This window comes from Lontra canadensis, unplaced genomic scaffold (genome assembly GCF_010015895.1).
Source record: "Lontra canadensis isolate GAN:19392208 unplaced genomic scaffold, GSC_riverotter_1.0 scaffold20, whole genome shotgun sequence".
NCBI classification, from domain to species: domain Eukaryota; kingdom Metazoa; phylum Chordata; class Mammalia; order Carnivora; family Mustelidae; genus Lontra; species Lontra canadensis.
In genome coordinates this window covers 19565560-19591985 of record NW_022631014.1, presented here as the reverse complement: position 1 = coordinate 19591985, position 26426 = coordinate 19565560, and the positions used below count along the sequence as shown (strand labels likewise).

General features: G+C 36.2%; 1 protein-coding gene across 7 annotated transcripts in view; it reads left to right on the top strand.

Annotated features, from left to right (window-relative positions):
* The window catches only part of GOLGA4 (golgin A4), a 121485-nt gene that overhangs the window by 56896 nt on the left and 38163 nt on the right, over positions 1–26426 (top strand). For all 7 annotated transcript variants that reach the window (XM_032861224.1, XM_032861223.1, XM_032861225.1 and 4 more), the window contains 7 exons: positions 556–703; positions 11739–11917; positions 14924–15052; positions 17639–17794; positions 19178–23406; positions 24636–24757; positions 25127–25257. In XM_032861224.1, the coding sequence (XP_032717115.1) occupies positions 556–703; positions 11739–11917; positions 14924–15052; positions 17639–17794; positions 19178–23406; positions 24636–24757; positions 25127–25257 (5094 nt within the window). The remainder of the gene's footprint in view (positions 1–555; positions 704–11738; positions 11918–14923; positions 15053–17638; positions 17795–19177; positions 23407–24635; positions 24758–25126; positions 25258–26426) is intronic.

The window sequence follows — 26426 nt, the reverse complement described above, 5'->3', positions numbered from 1 at the left end:
TGATAGTAGTGAGGAGTGGCAGTGGGACCAGAGACTGTTACAAGAGAAAAAGCAGGTTGATCTGTACCAGTCTTGGCCCATCTTTGTGGCAGCAGTAACCTTACACCCTCAGTAGCCTCTGAGGCTCTCCCCATGTCCCAGCACAGATCAGTAACATAGTTCGTGGTGGCCCTGAGCCAAGTACAAAAGACTGTATTTTGTTTATTATAAACTGTTTACTAAGATAGGGAAAATTATAGCCAATATTTATAGAAAGAGTATAAAGTAATTCTTTAAATTAAAATGTGTTTTTAATACTCAAAAGACTAAACTTACTATTAAAATAATTTTTGTATTAACAAATAACCCTGATCTGCCAGGTAACCAGGGTTGTTATACTATGTAGTGTAGTATGGAGTGCAGAACACAGACTTTAGTTTGTGAAATACTAAAATCATTCTTCTGCTGTACTTAGTGAGAAATACTATGTTTTCTGCCTTTTAAGTAAGTTTGATATGTGCTGTTGATGGTGCCGTTTTGTTATACAAATGCTTTAGTGTCTGCACTTCTGTTTAGGGAATGGTAATAGCAGAGACAAAACGTCAGATGCATGAAACCCTGGAAATGAAAGAAGAAGAAATTGCTCAACTCCGCAGTCGCATCAAACAGATGACTACCCAGGGAGAAGAGTTACGGGAACAGAAAGAAAAGTCTGAAAGAGCTGGTAAGAACTCAGGGGTTATTTGTTTTATGTTAGAACTCAAAAGTCATGTGAAGTGCTGACCAGCCAACATTTAGAAAAATTAGTTAAATATTGATACTGGTAGAGATTCTAGATAAGATACTGAACTGTTCCTTAGAGGGGGCAGGGGCTGGTAAACTATCGCCTATGGGTGAAATCCTGTCCATGCATGGCCTATTTGTAGGACTCTCAAGCTTAGAATGCTTTTTACATTTTTATGTAGTTGAAAAAAAGAATATGTGACAAGAGACCATATGTAGCCTGAAAAGTAAAAAATACTTACTGTTTGGCCCTTTATAGATATGTTTACTAACTACTGCCTTAGAGTATCAAAATTCAGGTTTACAATTTTGGAACTCCTCAAGTAGGCACAACATTGTACATATTAAATGAATGCAACCTTATTGGTAGATGCTCTAGGGTAAACAAAAGGGTAAACAAACAATATAAGAGTATAAAGAAAGTATAAGATAAGCCTTTTAAGATAACAGAATTATGTTTTGACACAATAAATGCTAGGCTGTGAAAATGTGGAGACCAGCATAGTATTTCACAAGGTATGATAATGAGTAGTGCCAGGAAAGAGAGGAGAGAGCAGAGTGAAGGAACATTTCAGGTTGGTGAAGGTGTGAGTTTTGAGTTGGGCCTTGAGGAATGAACAGAATGGGCCTAAGCAGAGAGGTGGGGCAGCACGCATTCCAGTTACTACAAGGTCATCGCAGGCACAGTGACTAGAGGGCATGTGTGAATTAGCAGCAAACAGTTCTTGCTCAAGTGGGAAATAAAGTTGGATCTGAAAGAACTGACTGTTAAAATCTTAAAAGGGGAGTGGTGGAGCTTAGACTTTGGTATACAAGGCAACAGGAAACCAGTAATAGGAAAGCATAATGTGACGGAAGCTAGTGTTTTATGTAGACAAGAAATGAAGTGGGAAGTCAGACCTAAAAGCAAAGGCAGAAATCCGGGTGTGAGGGACTAGAGAGGGACTAGGGACCAGAGGGACTAGAGAGCTCTGGCCACCTTGGCTGGGATGAATCTAGGAAAGAAAGGAAGAGTAGCATCTGCAAATTAGGCATCTGATCAACTTGCAGGGACAGAAAAATAATAGAAGTCTAAGATGATACCAAGGTTTGAAGCTTAGGAGACTGAATGAATAGTGAGAAGTCAGAACAGGAAATCTAAATGGGGAAGTTGAGGAATGGAGTGAGTGATGAGTTTGCTTACCTACTTTGAATTTTGTCAGTCGTGAGCTTTCCAAATGAAATTGCCTTATAAGAATTTGGGAAACAAGCTATTGCTTTTTAAAGGAGTCAGTAGCCTCAGAGAAGCCATTAAATCCGTCGGAGTGGCTGATTTCTCTAGAAAATTGAGTCATAGCAGTAGCGGCCGCAGCACTGCAGCTGCTAGTGTCTGGGAGTGCGCACGGGCCGCTGCTGCTGCTGGTGGGACAAGGAGCCAGCATTTTAGTTTTTTAATGCAAGGCTCTGGTATGAATGCTTTACTTGTATTCACTTGTGTGTGTGTGTGCTTGTATTTAATCCTCTCAGTTTCTTTGAAATAGGTGCTATTATTACAAATAGGAAAACCAAAGAACTTCAAAGTTAAGTAGCTTGCTTACGTTCATGCCCGGAGAGTAAGTGTAAAGTCAGGGCTTCAGTCCAGGTGTGCTGAGTCCAGAGTTTGTGCTCTTAACCATAGGGATCTTTAGTTTGGTAGAGAGCAATAACTGAGGGGAAAAAAGGTTACCCAAGAAGTCATAAGAATTGTGGGTAGTTATACTTTGGGGAGAATATAAGAGGCATTTCCAGAAGTGGGAGAGGTAGGTCGAAGACTTTAAAAAAGGTCTTCCACTTTGGTGAGGATTTGATTCCTAGGATGCAGTTTGAGAAATGATTTTGGAAACCAGTTTGTAAGGTTTAAGTTGGGAAATGGATCTAGATGAGAGAGCCAGTTGGTTGATACCAAATGGCTCATAAATTCTCTTTGCAGTTGTTTTATTGATAAGTGGTTGGGAAATTTAGTTAATAAATTTGTTTCCAGTAAACCCAAGAAAATTTCCCTCCAGAGAGCATTAATTGACAGCAACTCTCAGAATATAATCTCTGAGGAATTACCTGCAGCCATTTGAAGCATATGAGACATTGTTAAACAGATTTGTTTCAGTGAATAGAAAACCTCATGCATAGTCGCAGCTTCTCATATCAAGCTTTTGGATTTTTAGTGCTGCTTTTGTTGACTAATGTAGCCAGTCAAGAGAAAATGTTGGTTAGGGGATTAATTTTCTTTTAAAATTGGAATGTATCTTGTGAGGAGGTAGAAATCCATGACCCAATATCAAGGTGAAAGAGGTGAGTGACAAAAAGGTAGAGAAAATACACAGTTATTTCACATGTAGATTAAACATTTCCCAGGCTCCCATTCTAGTCAATTCCTTAGTTAGTACAGCCTTCCTTCTCTTGCTTCTCCAGAACATGATTGTATTTTGTCTTTAAATGGAATTTTCATAAAACCGTATTTTTGTAAATATTTCAGAGCTTGTAGGTTGAGAAACTTTTCTGTTAACAGTGCCATGAAATATCAAAAATTAATAAATACTTAAAGAGAGAATTATGATTTAGTTACTTAATAAAGACATTACCTTTGGAAAGTCTTTGAATCACACAGTTATAAATGGTTTTATAGATATTTTAAGAATTATATTTGTAGTCCTAATTATTGAACTGTAACAGAAAGTTAGACTCTTTCTACAATGAAGATACTGCCTTCTAAATCTATAACGAAGACTGGTTTTGCACAACAACTGCATTTCATCTAATGATCGTAGTTAAGTCTAAACAGAACTCTTGAAATATAAAATGTTTAATTCAAGTATAAAATGCACATGCCAATTGACAGAAAAATTCCCATTTAATGCTAAAAGTAAGAAAAGGTCTTTTTATGTAAAAGAAGTAGAGTTTCCATAGTCTCTGAACATAATCTGTCTCTTGGAGAATTCCGTTCCTCTATGAAATATTTGTCTTTCTCTTTTTTGAATTTAAAATTCAAAGACTAAACATACAAGAGCTGGCCATGGGAAAGAAGCATTAACAGCATTAACATCATTAAAGCTTGTAGTTGTTAAAGATTTTCAAAAGTAAATTTGTGTATGTAAAACAATTATAAAAGAAAATCAACTCTCCTAATTAATTTTCAACTGTAAAAATTTAACCCTGATATATTTAGTAATTCTTGACATGTGGCCATCAGTAGACAACTTACTTTTTTGGCTCACCTATTCTGGTGGTAAAAATCAGCTCAAGTACATTTCCCACTACTTCCCACCACTTTTCTTGGAAAACAATCTATTGCACTGGTTCTCATAGTTTTTCTAAATGAGCTGTGATGGCTCCCATATGTTGGAGGACATGGAAATTTAAATGTCTCTGATTTTATTTTATTATTTTAAAAAAATATTTTACTTATTTATTTGACAGATCATAAGTAGGCAGAGAGGAAGGCAGAGGGAGTGGGGGAAGCAGGCTCCCTGCTGAGCAGAGAGCCCGATGTGGGACTCGACCCTGAGATCATGACCTGAGCTGAAGGCAGAGGCTTAACCCACTGAGCCACCAGGTGCCCCTAAATATCTCTGATTTTAAAAAGAACAGTTCTACCCTAAAAGATAGAAATTATGTGAATATGGTGACATGCCCACTTTACAATAGACACTGTATCAAGATGTAGTACTTATTCTACTCTCTAGAGAACTGTTGGGCATGTCTTGTTTTGTTAAAATTATTTATTTTAGTGGATAAAGAAAACCAAAAACTAATATATTTGTTAGAAACATTTTACTACCGTTGTTGATAGTTTTCCTTTCTAGGTGTCACTTAAGAACAGATGGTCACATCTTCAAGTAACCAGATTTTAAACTTAGAGAAGTCTGGTGATTCAGCTTTAGTGCATAATGCTGTATTTTAAAGATTTTATTTATTTATTTGACAGAGAAAGAGAGATCACAAGTAGGCAGAGAAACAGGCAGAGAGAGAGGGGGAAGCAGGCACCCTGCTGAGCAGAGAGCCCAATGTGGGGCTCGATTCCAGGACCCCGAGATCATGATGCTATATTTTAGTTGCCAGATATTATTACTGATCGTTTAGAATATTATCTCTTCAGTGCAACACTGGTGCAGAATGTTAATGCTGCTAAATTTTGTCCTAGGTTTTGGCTGTTCTGTGTGTGTGCATGTATATGTTTTAAGTGGGGTAAAAGGTGGAGATAGCTTTATTTATGTTACTTTAAACATAAATTATATTTTAAACATAAATTATGTTTATTTATGTATCTAGTTATTAATACAATGTATTGCAAAAGCATTGGAACAGAGAGAAAATGAAAGCACATCACTGTTGTTTCAGTACACTTCCATTTAGTCTTTACTCCAATCCTTATTTTTATATTATTGTAATTCTATTGTACATATAATTTTGTATGCTGCTTTTTTTTCCATTTAACATTATATTGAGTACTTTTACGTGTTGCTAAAATACTAATGCATTTTAATGGCTGTGTCAGAATGCATGTACATCACTTAACCATATTCCTCTTGATCACCATCTAGATTATTTTATATTTTTGCTTTTATGAATAATACTATAATAACTCTGTCATACAGCTTATTCCATATTTGAATTTTTTCTCAGAATAAATTTTTGCCAATAGACTTCTGATCTTTTTTGTAGGTTAGTTTTAGGTATGTAAGTATTACCAAAAATCTACACCAGTGTTAAGTCCCCTGCCCCCCATAAAATGTTCTTGCCTACAATTTATGCAAAGTAAATAAAATATTCTATTTAGATTAGGAAAGTTTCCAAAATGTTTTCCAGAGTATCTTATAAATCCTGTTTCCCTTTCATTTACCCTCTCTTCACCTAAGTCATGTGTGTTTTATATAATTGGCTGCATTTAAAAACTTAGATTAACTCTAACATTCTTTGCTTTTTTTTTTTTTGCCATGTTGTGTTTGTGCAGGAAATAAGTTTTTTATTCATTTGTATAGTATAGGCCTGATATATCAAAGACATTCAGTGGAATATATTTATTTGGCATTTGAAGGGCCCTCTTAAATAGAGTTTATGTATTTAAGTAATATGTCAGATTTATGCATATTTATATAATAAACAAAAATCAGATGTGTATTTAAGTGCTTTATTAGTTGCTGATAATTTATGTAACAGAGTTTTCTTGGAGTCTTAAGTCTCACAAAACATCTTATTTTTGTGCATCCACACATGCCAATAAGTGAATCATGGTGCCTTTCCCAAGCCTTGTATGAACAGGACTGGGGTAAGGGCTATTTTTTTCTTATCATGGGTACTTAGAATAAGCTTTATAAAGAAAATTCCATGTTTCTCAGGCAAAAAAATTATGAATCAAAGTAGAATTTATGTTTGTCATGTTAGAAAAGTAATATGTACATATTTTGGCACTAAATGTATACCTGATGGAAAAATTTGTTACTTCAAATGGAATTAGATTTTCATTTATTATAGGTGATTTATTAAATAGCCGTATGTTTGTGGGTACTTGATATATTTTTACAGTAGTAACTGTGCATCTCTGTATTTTCACATTCATTGTCATCCTGCACTTATGTCCCTGGCAGTGTCACTGTTGCTGGAAGGCATTAAGAACACATTTCTTTGCTACAGAATCATACTTTCTTTTTTGAGTAAAGTTGACACACAATATTACATTAGTTTCAGGTGTACAACATAATGATTGAACAAGACTATGTGTTAAGCTGTGCTCAGCACAAGCGTAGCTCCCATCTCTCACTATAGAGCACTGTTATAGTACCACTATCAGAATATATATATATATATATATATATATATATATATATTTTTTTTTTTTTTTTTTTTTTTTTTTTTTGACACAGACCAACAGAGAGAGAAAGAGAGGAAGAGAGCAAGCATAAGTAGGGGCAGTGGCAGGCAGGGGAGAAGCAGGCTCCCCGCTTAGCAGGGAACACAATGTGGGACTCATTACCAGGACCCTGGAGTCGTGACCTTAGCCAAAGGCACACACTTAACTGACTGAGCCAGCCAGGTGCCCTCAGAATCACATTTTCAATTTAATTAAATTTAGTTAGCTTTAGCGTAATATTTTCAAGATTAGTCTGATGTTTTTAAGGTATTTAACAATAGTTAAATTTGCATGGTTAATGTAAGGAGTATGTGAAAATTTGGATAGATCTGTAAAATTTTTAAAAGTCAAAGCGCGTTCGATCTGTAGAGTGAATCTTGTTATGAATTTCAGAAAGTGGTTTAAAAAGTAGATTTCCATTGTAAAAGTGATACTAAATTTTTGAAGACCCCAATTTATATTTAAGTATTGCACTGTCTGGTTTGTGCCACTGGGTGGTAGTATTATGTTCATTTTTGTAAAGTCTAGATAAGTGGTTTTCAAACTCCTTGATCTCAGGACCTCTTTGCACTGTTAAAGGTTACTGAGGATTCCAAAGAGCTTTTGTTTATGTGGGTTACATTCAGTGATATTTACTATATTAGAAATTAAAACTAAGAAATGAAAAACATTTTTAGTTCATTTAAAAAAATAAGTTATAAACTTTTACATAATAATCTAAATATTTTTATTAAAAATTACCTGTATTTTCCAAAATGAAATTTAGTATGAAAAGTAGTCTTGTTTTACATTTTTGCTTATCTCATTGTTTGGCTTAATAGAAGATACTGTATTTTCACGCCTGTTTCTGTATTCAATCTGTTGTGATATGTTATTTTGGTTGAAATATATAAGGAAAATCTGCCCTTATACAGATATGCAGATATGTATTTGGAAAAAAGAGGCCCTCATAGACCCACTGGAAGGCCTCAGGACCCTAGGATCTTTGGACCACACTTTGAAAACTGCTGCTCTAGACTTTTTTGTTTTTATTCACCAAAGAGCATTGATGGTGGATGGGAATTCTGATAAACAAAACTCATTTTATTGCTTTCTTTGTTAATTTACATTTCATTCATTTTTTAGTACTACCTGTGTTTTTGTCTTTAGTTTAATAACATACATTTTAGCAGGTTTTTTTTTTTTTTTTTTTGGCTGGGATGAAGACACGGGTGCTGGCTTATTTATTCATTCCTGAAGTGATTAATCAGCTTCTTAGGACCAACAGTTAATCTGCAGGTTGGCAGCCTTTCTGCACTTCTGCATCTGTTTATTCCCTTGCAGAGGGAGTAAAAATGGGTCTTAACTATCCTTACAGTAAAGCGTCCTCTGGGATAGTGCAGCAAAACTGTAACGCTCCCTAGATCTCAGAATTCTGGCATTTGTCATTGCTGTGGGTAAGGATGTTGAGGATGAGGTGAAGTACCGAAAGCAAACATCACATTCTTCCTAGTTTTACCTAAGGTTAATTCCCCATCGCCTTTAACTATGTCAACTGCCTTTGTGAAAAATTGTCTTCATGTCACCCAATGCCTTGCTTATGCTTGGCAGATGGCAAACATCCAGTCAATGTTTGATGCATGAATGGTTGGATTGATTATTGAGCTGTAGATTGCCAACCTTTTCCATTCAATTATTCTGGTGAGCATTTATCCATTTTTACAATCCCCATGGATGTGAGTGAACCTCATCTGAAGTGGAAAGTGAGGAGCTAGCAATAACAGGCCTCCCCTACAATTTTACTTTTGACAGAGGACTGTTCCTAAGGTTTATTAAATTTTTGCCTAGAAATATTTTCAAAGTTTTGTTTGTTTGTTTGTTTTTTTAATAAAAAGTGCCTGAGATACATTGAATTTTGTTTTGGAAGAGCACAGTGTGTTCTTGCAACATTTGGCAGCGGTTCGTGCTTCGCCTTCCCATTGTGTGTGTCGTGACTGTAGTTTTCCCGTGCTCTCTTGCATGTTGGCAGAGGACTTGTCAGCTGTGGCTGATGCATGCTTTCTTTCTCCCCACTCACGTATCCTTTGTTGGTAATTGGAAGATAAAGTATGTAGACATGCACAGCATACTTCTTCACTCATAGTAAAATCTTAGAATAGTTTCATTTTGGGAAAGTGTAGGAAATTCATCTTTAGAGCATTACAAGCTACGGACACCACTTTTCTTTATCTGATTATTGTAAGAACAGAGGGTGAGACATTTCTGGTTAGTAAGTAAACTCTAAGTATATTCTCCTTCAACATTGAAATGGGACTCATTGTTGGAGGCAGACTTCCTGTAAGGAAATGGTTTCATTTGTGGTACAGTGTAGAATTCAGAATGAGTTCGAAATATGTTCTCTCTATGTCAGTGTATGTAATGTGTTTTAATGCCCCCTCCCCATACTTAACATTTCTGTAAAGCAGGGTGGATGTGGAGCACAGTTGAGTTTTTCTGTGTCTGTGAGAAGTATAACATGCTATATTTTGTTGAGAGTTAGAAGCCATCAGCAATTGATTGTTTCAGAAATTCTGGTTTAGTTAAGAAATATTATTGCCCAATGGAGCTGGATCAATGTCAGCATTCTTAGAGTTTTTAAAAGTAATGGAAGGTAAAGAGTGTTCCTTAAATATAATTTTAAAGTTGTGGCATCAAGCTAATGTATTCAAGTTGACAATCTGAGGGAAAACTTGGATGCCTCATTTCTTGTATTTGAGTGAGAATATTGAATTTTTTATTTCAAAGATTTCTTTCTAGGTATAAAATTATGTGGTTCTCTGACATGGTAGCAGAAAGTGGGAGAGAGGATTAAATTTAAATGTAAGGAACTGTGGAACGAGATATATCCTACTTTAGTCATTATATGATGGATAATCAAGTGACTTACAACAATTTCAGTGGACAAAACACTAAAATTAGAATATAATATAGGAGAGTATTTTAAAATTTACTGAGTGTGGCTAGAAAACTTAACTATTGGAAAATTATTTCTGAGTAGGAACTTTGTGACGTAGATTTTTTTGTTGTTTCAAAAAGTGAGAGCACTGCATCTATTTTTATACTGTACTGGATTGTGGAATTTTAAGAATGAAAATGAGGGAAATTCACTTGGTATTGCCTATATACATTTTGTTTTATTTTGCTTAATCAAGAGAAGTTTTTCATTTAAAACTCCATTTTGTTGGAAGAGTATGAAAACTACCTTCAGGTTTTCCAGAGCCTAATTTTTAAGAGATTTCTGTGAAGTGCCAAAAAAGTCCTAAGATACAATTTGACATACCGAAAATAACAGTAATGAAAAGATGATGTTGTTTAAAATTTAAGAAGATTGTCATTTCTTTTCCCATTTTTCTCTTTCCCAGATTTAAACCTTCAGCACAAACTGAGCCGTAAGCACTTTGTTATAGAATTTCTTTCTATAAAATTGATCACTTGACTTATTTCTAAGAAATTAGGAAACTGATTTTTAAAAAATTAGGAAACTAATTTCTGTAAATATTTTATTTTCCATCCTAATTATGTCTGAGAATCTTGGCGTTTGCAGGCAAATATCAGTAAAGTTAGGTCAGGAGTCTTTAAAAATGATTTCAGCTAGTTAATATTCCTTTGTAATTTGGATCTTATTTGAGCATCAGTTTTATCTTTTGGACATATTAAAATGAATAAATTGGACAGGTTTTTTTTTTAATACATCAGAGAAAAATGGTTGCTAGAGAAGTTATTTTTTTGTGTTGAGCAGAGTAAGTTGTGTTTACCAGTTGTTACCAAAATTGAGCCTTTCTTTTGTCTTTTTCTGTACTAATGTAATTTACCACTAAGAATATTCTATAGAACACATACTTGTCTTCAGGTATGAAATTCCTGTGCCCAGTCCACCATCAGTTAAGCCAAGTTGGGTTAGTAAAAGGGCTTTACTTTTTGAGAGGCCATATGTTGAAGTTGTACCTTTCTTATCCACTGAGGGTGAAAATACTATATATATTAATGAACTGTGTCTCCCCTGGACATATGTTTCTTGATAGGATTAGAAACCCATCTTGAAAATTGATGTTTTGTTTATATTCTATCTCTATGGTAAAGGGAAGTCTGGTGTCTTCTGTGAGGACTAAAGAAATTCATCTAGGATGATAATAGTGGTAGGATTTTGATAGCATATTACTATGCCAGTGGAGAGAGAGTGTGTATGATGCACACACGCATACACAAACACCCCTATACACACAGATACATATTCACACAAATATACACAAACAGACATAGGCATATTTTCAGTGCCAAGGTCCAGCTGTTGTATCCATACTATCTGATTTTGTTGGAAGTTGGGTGACCTATTTGGCCATCTTAAAGTAGTATGATCTTAAAGATCATACTACTGTACCCTCGATGATTGTTTTTGTAGGGCCTAAATTCTTACTTATCTCACACAAGAATGCCCTGCTGATTTTGCCTCTCTATATACTGTTGAATCAGGTAAAGATTTCTTTTTAGTTAACAGCCCTGGTTTGAGACTGTAGGTTTCATTTCAGAATACATTGTTTAAATATGTGATTCAACTAGTAAGTGGTAAAACAAAAACAAAAAAATTCTGCTCTTTTATTGGCTAAGAGGTTTTTAAAAATAGTATTAGTCAAAGAATACTTTTTCTATTATTAAAAAAGTCCTAGTAAGTATATAATAATATTACCTAATTATTGATAATAGGTAAGAACTCCATAGCAAACAAAAAAGCAGTTGAAATTATATCATACATAAGTAGAAACAAGTCTTCATTTCTTTGAATTTGTGATTTTTGGGTAGAAAAATCTAAGAAAAATCTTAGAGTGGGGAGCCTAATAATTTAATTTTTTTCCAAACTCCTGAACAGTTCATGTAAGCCGTCTTAAGATCTGAATCCAGAACTCAATGACAAATCAGTTTCAGTAACTGGACACTTCTTGTGGCTTTGTTGAATGGCTCAGAAATGTCTCTTGGCTTAAAACAAAATGACTATTTTAACCTTTCTTGCTAATGCTGCTCTTAGTTCCCATAAATTGAATGTGAAACACTTAATGATAGTATTTCTTGAGATACTTGTTTTCTGCTGTTTTCATTATAGCTTTTGAGGAACTTGAAAAAGCCTTGAGTACAGCCCAAAAAACAGAAGAATCACGGAGAAAAATGAAGGCAGAGATGGATGAACAAATAAAAGCTATTGAAAAAACAAGGGAGGAGGAACGCAGCAGTCTTCAACAGGAATTAAGTCGGGTGAAACAGGAGGTTGTTGATGTGACAAAAGTAAGAATAATTCTAGATTGTGACAGGCTACAGCAATTATGAAACATAAGTCATATGCTTTTCCTATAATTTTTTATTGTAAAGAAGAGTTAATATATGTTTCAGGCCTTAACCATTTCATGAATTCAGGATATAGGAAGAAATTCACTTTGATAGGAAAAGAGTTTTTATCTTTTTGGATATACTTACCAGAGATAGTCTCTGCATATAATTTCTCTTTTATATTTTATAATCCTCTTCTTTAAATTTTTTAACACAAAAGATGGCATGTTATATATATTGCTCTGTGTTTTGCTTTTCTGCTAAATATTTTCCTTATCATTGACAATGGGTAATGATGCTGCATTTTTTTTTAATACCACATCTGTTTTAAAGACCACTCAGGATTTTGCTGTATGAATATTTCATAGTTTAATAAATCTACTGATGGATATTTAGGTTTTAATTTTTTGCTATTGCAAATGGTGAATATCTCATCATATTTATCTGTATGTCTTTTTAGGATAGATTCCTAGAAGTGGAATATTAGGCAAATATTATGTATATTTTTAATTATTGTGTAGTTGCTTCACGCCTATTGAAGACAGTTTATACTCTCACAGGCAATCTGTTACTGACAAGGATAGTGTTACCTAGCTTGTTAAAATTTTTTTAGGCTTATCAGTTTGAAAAAATTATATTGTAGTTTTGTTTTTTTTTTAAGATTTTATTTATTAGAGAGCAAGAGAGTAAATGAGCGAGCAGGGGAGGAACAGCAGGAGGGGATAAGCAGACTCTGTGCTGATTGTGGAGCCTGATGCGGGACTCAGTCCCATGACCCTGAGATCATGACCTGAGCTGAAATCAAGAGACGGACACTTAATGGACTGAGCCACCCAGGCACCCTGACATTGTAGTTTTAATGTGCTTATCTTTTTGTCAATATGATAAACATAGGTTATATATTTTAAAGGAACTGGCAGTTTTTCTCTTTGAGTTGGTTGGTTTCCTATTGGACTGTTGGTCTTACTGATTTGTAGATGTTTTACACTTACAGTAGGAATTAGTTCTTTGGACATACAGTACGTTTGTCCAAATAATCTTCTGTCTGTCTCTATCTCTCTCTTTTTTTTTTTTTTTTTTAAGAGAGAAAGTGAGCATATTCAGGAGTGAGGAGGGGCAGAAGGCGAGGGAGAGAGAGACTCTTAAGCAGGCTTCATGCCCACCCAGCATGGGGCCAAACGTGATCTCATGACCCTGAGATCATGACCTGAACTGAAACCAAGATACTTGGACCAAGACACTCGGACACTTAACCAATTGAGCCACCCAGGCACCCGTCTTTTCAAAATTGACTTTGTTTATGATTTGTTTTAGCTTTGGGATTTGTTTATTTTAGGGGAGGGCATGCAGAGAAATTTTTCTTTATTGCTATCTGACTTTTTGTTTTGACTTAAAAATGCACTCTCACTGAGATAATTTTAAAATTCTGCTTTTCTTATGGCACTTACGTGCTTTCATTTTTTTTTTTTTAAGATTTTATTTATTTGACAGACAGAGATCACAAGTAGGCAGAGAGGCAGGCAGAGAGAGGAGGAAGCAGTCTCCCCGCTTAACAGAGAGCCCGATGCAAGGCTCAATCCCAGGACCCTGGGATCATGACCTGAGCTGAAGGCAGAGGCTTTAACCCACTGAGCCACCTAGGTGCCCCATGCTTTCATTTTTTATTATAAAATCTTTGATCCAACTGGAATTTATTTGATGTTAGGAGTGAGGTAGGGATCCAACTTTAATTTTTTTTCCAGATAACTACCAAATAGTCTTCAAAATCATTTATTTAATAATCTATGTTTTCCCTTCTGGTATGACACCCTATCTTTATTTCATACTAAATTATTGTGCTACATATGGGTCTCTTTCTTGAATTCTCTGTGCTGTTCCATTGCTTCTCCTGACCACATGCCAGTATTACACTGTTAAAATTACTCAGTTTTATAATATGTTCTATTATTTGCTAGCCTCCCCAGATTACTCTTATTTTTCAGAAGAGTGCTGGCTGTTCTTTGATGTTTATTTTATCTGGTGAGCCCCTCCCCCCATTTTGTTGGTAATTTTATTCAATTATATTAAATTTTTAGATTTATTTAGGGAGGTTGGACATTTTTATAAGATTAAGTCTTCCTGTCCAAGAAAGAACAAGGCCAATACTTTTTAATAAAGAGTATATGCATGGAAGCCTAGGCGTCATTAGGTTGGTATAGCCAGGGCAGCTTGACCATAGTGGAGTGCCGTTCTTGAGAGTATCCTCATTCCTCCTCCTATACTTCCCAGTCATGATTGATGGGGAACATACCTGCAAGATGTGGAAATGCTCCAGCCTAGTAGAACTTAACTACTGCAACAACAACCATCCTTATATTAAATGAGAAATACTTAGGGCACCTGGGTGACTCAGTCGGTTAAGTGCCCAACTCTTCATTTTGTCTCAGGTCATGATCTCATATGAGATCAAGCCCCATGTCAGGCACGGAGCCTGCTTAAGATTCTCCCCCTTGCCCTCTGACCCCTCCCACCGTGTTCATGCATGTGTGTACTTTCTCTAAAAAAGATAAAAATTTAAAAAGAATAAATGAGCAATACTTGATTGGCTTTTCTTTTAATTATTGAGACTTTGGTGACTTTTTTTTTTTAAAGATTTTATTTATTTGACAGAGAGAGAGATCACAAGTAGGCAGAGAGGCAGGCAGAGAGAGAGAGGGGAGGATGCAGGCTCCCTGCAGAGCAGAGAGCCCTATGCGGGGCTCGATCCCAGAACCCTGGGATCATGACCTGAGCCGAAGGCAGAGGCTTTAACCCACTGAGCCACCCAGGCGCCCTGGTGACTTTTGATTTATGTGGGAAATATGTTTTGATTTTTATTTCTTACACTATTGACTTGATGATTGAATTGTAATAAAGTATTATTTAATTGTAGAGTTACATATTTTATCCTGCATGTTTCACTTTAACTATTTGGTTGACTTTCAGAAATCCTCAGAACAAATTGCTAAACTACAGAAGCTTCATGAAGAGGAGCTGGCCAGCAAAGAGCAGGAACTGACCAAGAAGTTTCAGACCCAAGAAAGGCAGTTTCAGGAGCAGATGAAGATAGCTCTTGTAAGTACCTATTTTGTTTTTGCTACAGGTAAATTTTGCAGCTTTATAAAGTTGTTATCTCCTCACTCTTACCTTTCAGCGTGAGGTCAGCCTTTGAATGTGCAGAGAGGATAGGATATAGGCAGGAAAGAGGGCTGTCAGAGCTTAACTGGCTAACTGGTATTATGTGAAAATTTTATTAACTACAAGCTTTCATCCAGTTTATTTGTTTGTATGTCATCCCTCTCACTTTGGCAATAGGCTGTGATTATGGAGAAGTAAAGGGGAAGGATAGGCTTGCTGAAGCCATGAACCAGTGACTGCATAACTCAGGAAAAATGTCTACAAACTCACCAGACTGAATATAACAGATTTCAAGTCTGAGAAAGTTTTGTTTGAAATGCATTTTAAAGAAGAAAAAATGAAAATGACGAAGTAGTTTTCATTTTAAGTAGAATAATTTCAGTAGTAATTTTCAGTACATATGATATTTTTAAAAATAAAATTAAATTAAAAAATTACTTACTGGACTAACCAAAATAATACCTAGAAAAGCAAAGATAAGATTTTGGGGAATAGTGTCATTTGAAAGCTTAAAACCAAAAACAAATTTTTTTCAAATTGTGAAAAGCCTTTTATATAGGTAACCATAAGAAGTATTAATGCCAAAAAAAAAGAAGTGTTAATGCCAAAAAATGTAGTTTGATTGTTTTTATATGAAATTATTATCCATAATATAATTTAAAAAATTTTAAGTACAAAAGGATGAGAAATAGTATTTATAATTTTAATCTTCTTTTTTCCTTTTTATTTTTTTTTTAAAAAGATTTTTTATTTATTTATTTGACAGACAGAGATTATAAGTAGGCAGAGAGGCAGGCAGAGAGAGGGGGGAAAGCAGGCTCCCTGCTGAGCAGAGAGCCCGATGTGGGGCTCGATCCTAGGACCCTGGGATCATGACCTGAGCTGAAGGCAGAGGCTTAACCCACTGAGCCACCTAGGTACCCCTTCTTTTTTATTTTTTAAAGATCTTATTTGTTTTAGAGAGAATGAGCACGAGCTGGGGGAGGGGCAGAGGGAGAGGGAGAGGATCTCAAGCAGACTCTGTCCTGAGTGTGGAGCTTAATGCGGGGCTCAGTCTCATGACCCAGAGATCATGACTTGAGCTGAAATTGAATTGGATGCTTAACTGAGTGAGCTACCCAGGTGCCCGTATTTATTATTATTATTTTTTAAGTGTACTCTATCCCCAACATGGACTTGAACTCCTGGGACCCTAAGATCAAGAGTCACATGCTTTACTGACTGAACCAGCCAGGCACTTCAGTCCAGAAAAGGATTTAAAGTAGTTTATAAGAATGCTTAAGACTTTAATAGGATAGTGTAGGAGCATAAAAATAAAGAACAAAGCAGGACATAAATGAAGCCAGCAATTACTCTAAAAAATTCCTGTCATAAACCTCTGTGTGTTTTCGTACTGGAGTAATTGGCCTTTGGGGACACTGCGACTTGAACAGTGGCCTTGTTAAAACTGTGTTCCCGCACTGATAAACTCAGATGTATTCTGAGTGGAAAGAAGCAGGATACAGATAGACATGAAGCACTCACATGCATGTGCACTTGCTGCTTTCTGCTCCCCTTTCTATCTAGTTCCTCTAAGAGGTTAGCTTTGTATTGATAGTGAAAGTTGAACCGACTATTAAAATGTTCTCTTTTGTTTTTATGGGCATAGAGAGATGTATTTAAAATGTAGTTTACATTAGACAGTATAGTATGTTTAAAATGATGTTTTAAAATTGATTAGAAACTAATATTCCCTTATCATTCTGTTTATAATATGACACAACGCCTTTCCTTAAAGCAATATACTTCACCAGAGTGTAGTGAACTGAAAATATTGCTGCTGGCAGCATGAACTGTATGCAATAGGTATGGCTAAGTATTCTTAATTGGAGTCCAAAGCCACTAAATGTTAAAAGTGCTCTCTAGAGCTTCTCTTTTCAAAGCAGTCAACAGTTTCAATACAGATGTTGATATATGATAAGGGCAATCAAAGAAGAAGCTTTTCGGGATTGAGGGGGTGATAAAAGTGTCCAGGTCATCTGAGAAGAGTTATGTAGGCTTTTATAGATATTTTCTTGATTTAATCCATATATTCACATGTAATCTTCTGATTTTGATATGGTTTTCTGTGTAGGGTTCTTTTTAATGAGGTTTTTCTCACAAATTATATAAACTTACAATCTAGTTTCTTGAAATAATCAAACTCTGGAGTGCAGAGAAGAAGTAGTGACAATTTGGGGACCCTTCACATTAAGCCATGTTTTGCAAAATGTTTTAAGTAGTGGAAAAAATAGCAGATGTAGTGTGGTTACTGGAACAAAGTTTTTGTTTTCAGTAGTAATTGTGGTAAATATTGGCTGGACCACACTGAAATAGTCACAGTGCTTTGTTTCCGCAGACTAGGGCATGGGAAGACAGAGGTGATGATACTGCCTGCCTCACAGGGCTGGTGTGCAGACCAAGTGAAAGACAGCATTCCTGTGGAAGTGGTTTGGCAATGCTGAAGATTTATGTGGGTCTAAGGTGGTATTGTTTTTGGCACAGGAAAAAAGTCAATCAGAATATCTGAAGATCACCCAAGAAAAAGAACAGCAAGAATCTTTGGCCCTGGAAGAGTTAGAGTTGCAGAAGAAAGCAGTCCTCATGGAGAGTGAAAATAAACTTCGGGACCTTCAGCAAGAAGCAGAAACTTACAGAACCGTAAGTTTAAGTAATATTCGGGTTCCAGGATTGTGGAATTATTTGTATATAGAAACTAGTGTTATCTCTTCAGTCAGTGTAAAGTTGTCAAGAAGGTTTTGTTTTAGTGGATTTAGATTCACATACATGCACTTCATTTTCAGATAATAAGAGCTTTTCCTGTGAATGGTTTTAGTGTTTGCTACATGGTGTGCCCAACTGTGCCTTTAGCTGGCTGTGTTTCTGTCATCCACCCACTCTGACTCTGCACTCAAGCTCTCCACCCTTTTGGTTGCTTGCCCTTGATCTTTAGGAAGTGACCTTGCTTTGTAGGCAACACTTGACCTGGCTTCATCACATGCCATGTCCTGGATATAAGTCATTCTCTGTTTCTATTATAATGTAGGCACCTCAATGCCCTGCTTTTAATGTAAAGTTTTCCCATATTAAAACAATGGTGAACAAATTTATATATATGTGAAAAAATGTATATGTATGTCTCAGTGGGCGCATTTTTAAGGCTGTCTGGCCCTTCCCTCCACAATATATGAAATGTGTGACCTGTGTTGAATAAACTGATGTTATTTAGACTTTTGCTTTGATTTATACGATGAATGAACCACACTTCTTTCCCATAGTTCTAAACTGTACTTTAGTTTCCCATTTCTAACGTTTATGTAAGGTGGCATGATGAAGGGGAATGGATAGGATACTCAGGAGGCCTAGATTTTTCCACTTGCTAGCTTTGTAAATTAATTGTACCTTAATTTCTTCACCTGTCATATGGAGAAATTGAATTTGGTAATTCCTTAGGACCTTTTCAGTTCTGGTGTTATGTGGCTCTGCCTTACTTAGTTCTTTTTCCTTTAGAGTCAAGATTGACATTTTCATGAGTGAACAGTAATCTTTGGTAAAATTTGTATAAGTAGCTTCTTTTTGCAAAAAATCTTCTAAATAATCATTTTTGCAGTAGAAAAACCAGATAATTATTTATCTTCCAAAATCAAATTATGAAGGTAATAGGATACTGTTAATAGGCCTTAAAAAACACACAGGAAAAAACCCTATCTTCCTACCAATAGTAATTATTATCTACTTTATGATTTATTTCTTTTTGACTATTCATTCAGAATATTCTTGAAAATATGCGTGATTGAAATAGTTACCCAAGTAGGTAAAAAGAATCTGAAATTTTAAGTTGTGTTAAAATAGAATCTTTTCTTTGTTACATGATTCCTTTAGGAATTGAGCACAGATTCTTTGTGCTTTCTAGTGTTTGGCATGATATATAGCGTAATTTTTCTAAGTTTTACTCCTTAAACAGGTATAGACGTTATGTCATGTATATCTTTGCTAATAAGCAAGTCTGTACTTTAATAAAAATACATCTGTTTTTATTAACAGAGAATTCTTGAATTGGAAAGTTCTTTGGAAAAAAGCTTGCAAGAAAGCAAAAATCAATCAGAAGATTTAGCTGTTCATTTGGAAGCTGAAAAAAATAAGCACAATAAAGAAATTACAATCATGGTTGAAAAACACAAGGCAGAATTGGAAAGCTTGCAGCATCAGCAGGATGCCCTTTGGACTGAAAAACTCCAAGTCTTAAAGCAACAGCATCAGACTGAAATGGAAACACTTAGAGAAAAGCATGAACAAGAAAAAGAAACATTGTTGAAAGATAAAGAGAGTCTTTTCCAGGCCCACATAGAATTGATGAATGAAAAGACTTTAGAAAAGCTTGATGTGAAGCAAACAGAACTGGAATCATTGTCTTCTGAACTGTCAGAAGTATTAAAAACCCGGGAGAAACTAGAAGAGGAACTTTCTGTACTAAAGGATCAAGCAGATAAAGTAAAGCAGGAGCTAGAGGCCAAGCTAGATGAACAGAAAAGCCATCACCAGCAGCAAGTCGAGAGTATCATTAAAGAACAAGAGATATCTATCCAGAGAACTGAGAAGGCATTGAAAGATGAAATTAATCAACTTGGGATTCTTCTGAAGGAAAAGGACAAGCATTTGAAAGAGCATCAGGCTCGTGTGGAAAACTTAGAGGCAGATGTTAAAAGGTCTGAAGAAGAACTCCGGCAGGCATCTGCTAAGCTGGCTCTTTTTCAGTCACAGCAGAGTACTACACACGAACAGGCCAGAGCATCTGAGGAGCACTTGGCTCAATTGCAGCAGAAATTGTTGGACTTAGAAACAGAGAGAATTCTTCTTACTAAACAGGTAGCTGAAGTTGAAACACAAAAGAAAGATGTTTGTGCTGAGTTAGACACTCACAAAATCCAGGTGCAGGACTTAAGGCAGCAACTGGAAAACCAGAAAAGTGAAATGGAGGAAAAACTACAGGCTTTAACCCAACACTATGAGTCCCAACTTAGAGATACTAATACAGAACAGGCACAGACAAAGCAGAGCTTGATAGAAAAGGAAAATGTAATTTTACAAATGAGAGAAGGACAGAGCAAAGAAATTGAAACACTCAAACAGAAATTATCAGCCAAGGAAGACAGTTTTAGTGTTTTACGTGAGGAATATGAAACCAAATTAAAAAATCAAGAAAAAAAGATGGAAAAAATTAAGCAGAAAGCAAAGGAGATGCAAGAAACATTAAAAAAAAAACTAGTGGATCAGGAAGCCAAACTTAAAAAAGAGCTTGAAAATATGGTTCTAGAGCTTAGTGAGAAAGAAAAACAGTTCAATGCCAAAATTGTGGAAATGGCACAAGCTAACTCTGCTGGGATCAATGATGCAGTGTCAAGACTGGAAACAAACCAAAAGGAGCAAATAGAAAGTCTCACTGAGGTACATAGACGAGAACTCAGTGATGTTGTTTCGGTCTGGGAAAAGAAACTTAATCAGCAAGCTGAAGAACTTCAGGAAAAACATGAACTCCAATTACAGGAAAAAGAGCAAGAGGTAGCAGAACTGAAGCAAAAGATACTCCAAAGTGGGTGTGAAAAAGAAGAGATGAACAAGGAGCTAACATGGCTGAAAGAAGAAGGCATTAAGCAGGACACAGTACTAAGGGAATTACAGGAACAGATACAAGAGAAGTCTGCTCATATGAACTCTCTCTCACAAAATGAAACTAAACTGAAAGCACAACTGGAAAAGCTGGAGGTTGATTTGAATCATTCTCTGAAGGAAAATAGTTCTCTTCAAGAGCATATAGTTGAACTGGAGATGCTGGCAGAAAAAGATAAGCTGAAGGTTTCTGAGTTGACTGACAAATTGAAAACCACAGATGAGGAAGTCCAGAGTTTGAAGTCTTCCCATGAAAGAAATGAGAAAAACCTAGAAGACAAAAGCTTGGAATTCAGAAAACTGTCTGAGGAACTAGCAGTTCAGCTGGATATTTACTCTAAGAAAACTGAAGACTTGTTGCAAGCTAAAACAAATGAGCTAATCAACATTAGTAGTAGTAAAATTAATGCCATACTCTCTAGAATTTCCCACTGTCAGCACCACACAACAAAAGTTAAGGAGGCACTAGTAATTAAAACTTGCAAAGCTTCTGAATTAGAAGCACAGCTTAGACAGCTAAGAGAAGAGCAGAATACACTAAACAGTTCTTTTCAACAGGCTACGCATCAATTAGAAGAAAAAGAAAATCAGATTAAGAGCATGAAGACTGATATTGAAGGGCTTGTAATGGAGAAAGAAGCCTTACAGAAGGAAGGCGGCAACCAGCAACAGGCTGCCTCTGAAAAGGAGTCTTGTATCACACAGTTGAAGAAAGAGTTATCAGAGAACATCAATGCTGTCACACTGATGAAAGAAGAGCTTAAAGAAAAGAAATCTGAGATCAGCAGTCTTAGTAAACAACTAACTGATTTAAACACTCAGCTTCAGAACAGCATCAGCCTAACTGAGAAAGAAGAAGCCATTTCATCACTAAGTAAGCGATACGATGAACAACAATGTGAATTACTGGGTCAGGTGCAAGATTTATCTTTGAAAGTTGAAACTCTGAGTAAAGAGAAGATCTCTGCTCTTGAACAGGTAGATCACTTGTCCAACAAATTCTCAGAATGGAAGAAGAAAGCACAGTCAAAATTCGTACAGTATCAAAGTACTATTAAAGACTTGCAGATGCAGCTTGAGTTAAAAGCAAAGGAGGCCAATGAAAAGGATGAGCAGATACATGGATTGAAGGAGGACCTTGATCAGCAGAATGAGAGGTTGGTATGTTTAAAGGGTGAAATGGAAGATAAGAAGAGCAAGCTGGAGAAAAAGGAGTGTAATTTAGAGACAGAGTTAAAAACTCAAATGACAAGAATTGTGGAATTAGAGGAGCATCTTACTCAGAAAACAACTGAAATTGAATCCTTAAATGAAGCTCTTAACAATTACAATCAACAGAAGGACACTGAACAGAAAGAAATGCTTCAGAAACTTCAGCACATTCAAGAGTTAGGAGAAGAAAAGGACAACAGGGTTAAAGAAGCTGAAGAAAAAGTCTCAAGACTTGAAAAGCAAGTGTCTTCCATGAAATCTGAACTTGAGGCCAAGAAGAAAGAATTGGAACATGCAAATTCAGGTATGAAGGGCAAAGAAGAGGAGTTGAAGGCACTGGAAGATAGGCTTGAGTTAGAAAGTGCTGCAAAATTAGCAGAACTGAAGAAAAAAGCTGAACAAAAAATTGCTGCCATCAAGAAGCAGTTGCTATCTCAAATGGAAGAGAAGGAACAGCAATATAAAAAAGACACAGAAGGCCATCTGGGTGAACTAAACACAAAATTGCAGGAGAAGGAGAGAGAAATTCAGGTCTTGGAAGAAAAACTTAAAGGCCCACCACAGTCAGCATCAGTTATACCCAGATCGGCAGAACATGTGGCATCCTGTGCTGAGCAAAACGTGGATCCCGAGGGCTGTGTGCAGAAGGCATATGACGACAAAATCAGTGCTTTACAGAGAAGTCTAATGGAAAAAGAAAAGCTGTTGCAGAGGCTAGAGCAGGAAAAAGAAGAGACGGTATCTTCTCATTCTGAAATGCAGTGCAGATACCAGGAGCTCTTAATAAAGGTAGAACACGCAGAAGCAAAGCAGCATGAGGATCAAGTTACGATAAATCATCTTCAGGAAGAGCTTGAAGAAAAAAGCAAGAAATATTCCTTGATAGCATCCCAGCATGTGGAAGAAGAGGGAGGTAAAAATAACATAGGGGTAAAGCAAAACTTGGAAAATGTGGTTGATGATGTCCAGAAAGCACTCCAGGAGAAGGAACTAGCCTGTCAGATCTTGGAGCAAAAGATAAAAGAGCTGGATTCCTGCTTAGTAAGAGAGAGGGAAGGGCATAGAGTTGAAATGGAAGAGTTGACCTCAAAATTTGAAAAATTACAGGCTTTACAACAACAGATGGATGGAAAAAATAAACCCACAGAAGCTTTGGAAGAAAGTGGTGAAGAAAAGTCCAAATCACATGCGGTCCAACCCAGATTGCCTGGTAACATGGAGGCAGAGCACAATGACCTGGAATTTAAATTAGCAGGGGCAGAGCAAGAGAAGCAGAAGCTGGGCAAGGAGATTGTTAAGTTGCAGAAAGATCTTCGAATGTTGCGGAAGGAGCATCAGCAAGAATTGGATATCATGAAGAAAGAATATGAACAAGAAATGGAAGAAAAAATCAAGTAAGTTTTTCAGCATGAATATTTATTTTATTTATTTATTTTAGAGAGAGAGAGAGTAAGAGCGGTGGTTGAGGGGAAGGTGGGGGAGAAGAGAAGGAAAGAGAATTTTAAGCAGGATCCCTGGGAGCCCAGTGCGGGGCTCAGTCTCAAGACCCTGAGATCGTAACCTGAGCCGAAATCAAGAGTTGGACCTTTGGGGTGCCTGGGTGGCTCAGTCAGTTAAGCCTTTGACTCTTCATTTTGGCTCAGGTCATGATCTCAGGGTTGAGCTCCACATTGGGCTCTGTGCTTGGTACAGAGTCTGCCTGTCCCTCACCCTGCACGTGTGTGCTCTCTTACTCTCTCTCTCTCAAATAAATAAATAAATAATATCTTTAAAAACAAAATAAAGAGTCTGATGCTTAACCAACTAAGCCACCCAGGCGCTCCAGCATGAATTTTTTTTTTTTTAAGATTTTATTTATTTATTTGACAGAGATCACAAGTAGGCAGAGGGGCAGGCAGAGAAAGAAGGGGAAGCAGGCTCCCCGCTGAGCAGAGAGCCCGATGCGGGGCTCGATCCCAGGACCCTGAAACCATAACCTGAGCTGAAGGCAGAGGCTTTAACCCACTGAGCCACCCAGGTGCCCCCAGCATGAATATTTTTAAGACGTTATAGTTAAGTCCCTTTTATTGTGCCTGATACACTGAAATTTTGCCTGCCCAAGCTATGAAACATAAATAAAGTTAAATGCTTAGAAGAAATATAAAACACTATGGAACACTGGGTGTGGTGCATAGACAATGAATTCTGTTATGCTGAAAAGAAATAAAAAAAAATATATAAAACAATTTAAGGCAAGAGGCAGTGTTCTTTCACGTCCGTTTAGAGGGGGGAAACTTTCTTGCATATATGATTATGCTTATTATGTATGTATCCCAGTAATTACTTTGTTTTCATTGTACTATTTTTTGTGTTAGTGTTATTGTTATATAAGATAGATATGTATGATGAAAATTTTAAGTGGAAAGAAGAATTCTCAAATCCCCAGGATGAGTATATAGAGAAAATCATAGTTTCTGTATCTTCCCAGAAGTTTTCTGTGCCTGGATGCACACATACACACGTATACACCCTTAAACATGTTTTTAAACCAGTGAGCTCTTACAGCACTGTTGTGAAGACTAGGTAACTGTGTGTCTTGTTTTGTGTTTGACAGTAGTTAGCTCTTTATATTTTCGTTACACAGACAGGAGCAGGAAGATCTTGAGTTGAAGCACAATTCTACATTAAAACAGCTGATGAGGGAGTTCCATACACAGCTGGCACAAAAGGAACAGGAGCTGGAAATGACCATAAAAGAAACCATTGGTGAGTCAAATTCAGTAAAGAGCAAGTCAGAATCAGCAGAGACTATTTATACTTTAAACTTACTGTTTTCACGCAGTGCTAAGTGCTTAAAGTAATTAAACTGGAGAAAAAAATGATTCCTGTCTAAGAAATTTTTCTAATAGGAATCTGTGCTTGCCTGGCGGTAGCTTGCCTTTAGGAGAGGAGGAGCGAATGAAAGAACCTGAAACATTAGCTAATTAATTGCCTTATAAAGACATTTCTGCTCTGTGAGAGGGTACATATGACCAATTGATTTTTATCAAATTTAATTTGGAACTGAAATTGTGATATAGATACTAATGGTTGCCTAATGTATGTTCTTGTATATGTCCTTTTTTTATGTATTAGATAAAGCCCAGGAAGTGGAAGCTGAACTTTTGGAAAGCCATCAGGAAGAGACAAATCAGTTATATAAAAAAATTGCGGAGAAGGAAGATGATTTACAAAGAACAGCCAAAAGATATGAAGAAATCCTTGATGTACCTTATTTTATTTCTCTTTTTTGAAATTTAGCTGTGCTGGATTTCATGATGGTGCCAAAGATTGGGCTGTCAATTTCCTGCTTTCATAATGTAGAGGGTTTTTGTTTTGGCTCAATATTATCCAAATTTAATATCTGCACTCTATGCATATTTATAAGGAGTCTGATTAATTTCTGCCAGGATCATAGTTTCCTGATCAGTTTCTGCTACCCCAGCAGTTCAGTCTACTTGGCAGGTATCGTAGCAACAGTGAGTTACTAAGGGGAAGAATGGATTCTCTTCTCGTCTTTCAGTCAGACTAAATTGTAAGAGAACCAGACTAAGAATTGGGAACTTTTGGTTGGGTGAAGTCTAAGCAGTGGGACAGTTAATGTGTTGAACGTGGCCATCTAGCTGGGTTCTTTCCAGGAAGGCCAGTTAACTTTACTCCATCCCAACCCAATTTTTAGTTTTTGTTGCTCTTAAAAGACAAAAAGACAGGGAAAAATGGAATGCACCAGCCAAATCTTTTATATTTAGTGAAACTTTTGTTTACTCTACTAGTGGTGGATTACCATTGCCATTTTTGTGTGTCTCAAGATAAGCCGTGAATGCCAGTGAGTATTTTGGACTCCAGAAAATTTTCAAATGTAAAACAGCGTGAAGTATGCTATGTTGGGATGCAGATTCTTTAGTTACTCCAAGGCTTATTTCACTATATGCCAGGAAGCATTTGATGATTAAGAATACATAAATCAGAGACTCCTGCCTCAACAGACTATGGCAGCAATAGAAGTCTGAGCCAGGAACAGGGTCTAATAATAATTATCTTAAATGTAATTGAAAAGGCCGGAATTCCAGGATAAGGCACATGCATAGAAATGCTACCTTTGTATAATTTTTGAGCTTTAGATCTTATTATGAAAAGGTTTGAATAAATTTACTTATATTTTCTTATACTTCTGTAGATTGTATGTGTGTAGAGCTTTAAAACAACTGTTATTCCTTAAATGATTAGAGAATGTTGGAATTGGAAGATACATTAAAGTTAGTTTAGTCTCTTTTCTTTTCTTTTCTTTTCTTTTCTTTTCTTTTCTTTTCTTTTCTTTTTTTCTCTTTCTTCCTTCCTTTCTTTCTTTCTTTCTTTCTTTCTTTCTTTCTTTCTTTCTTTCTTTCTTTCTTTCTTT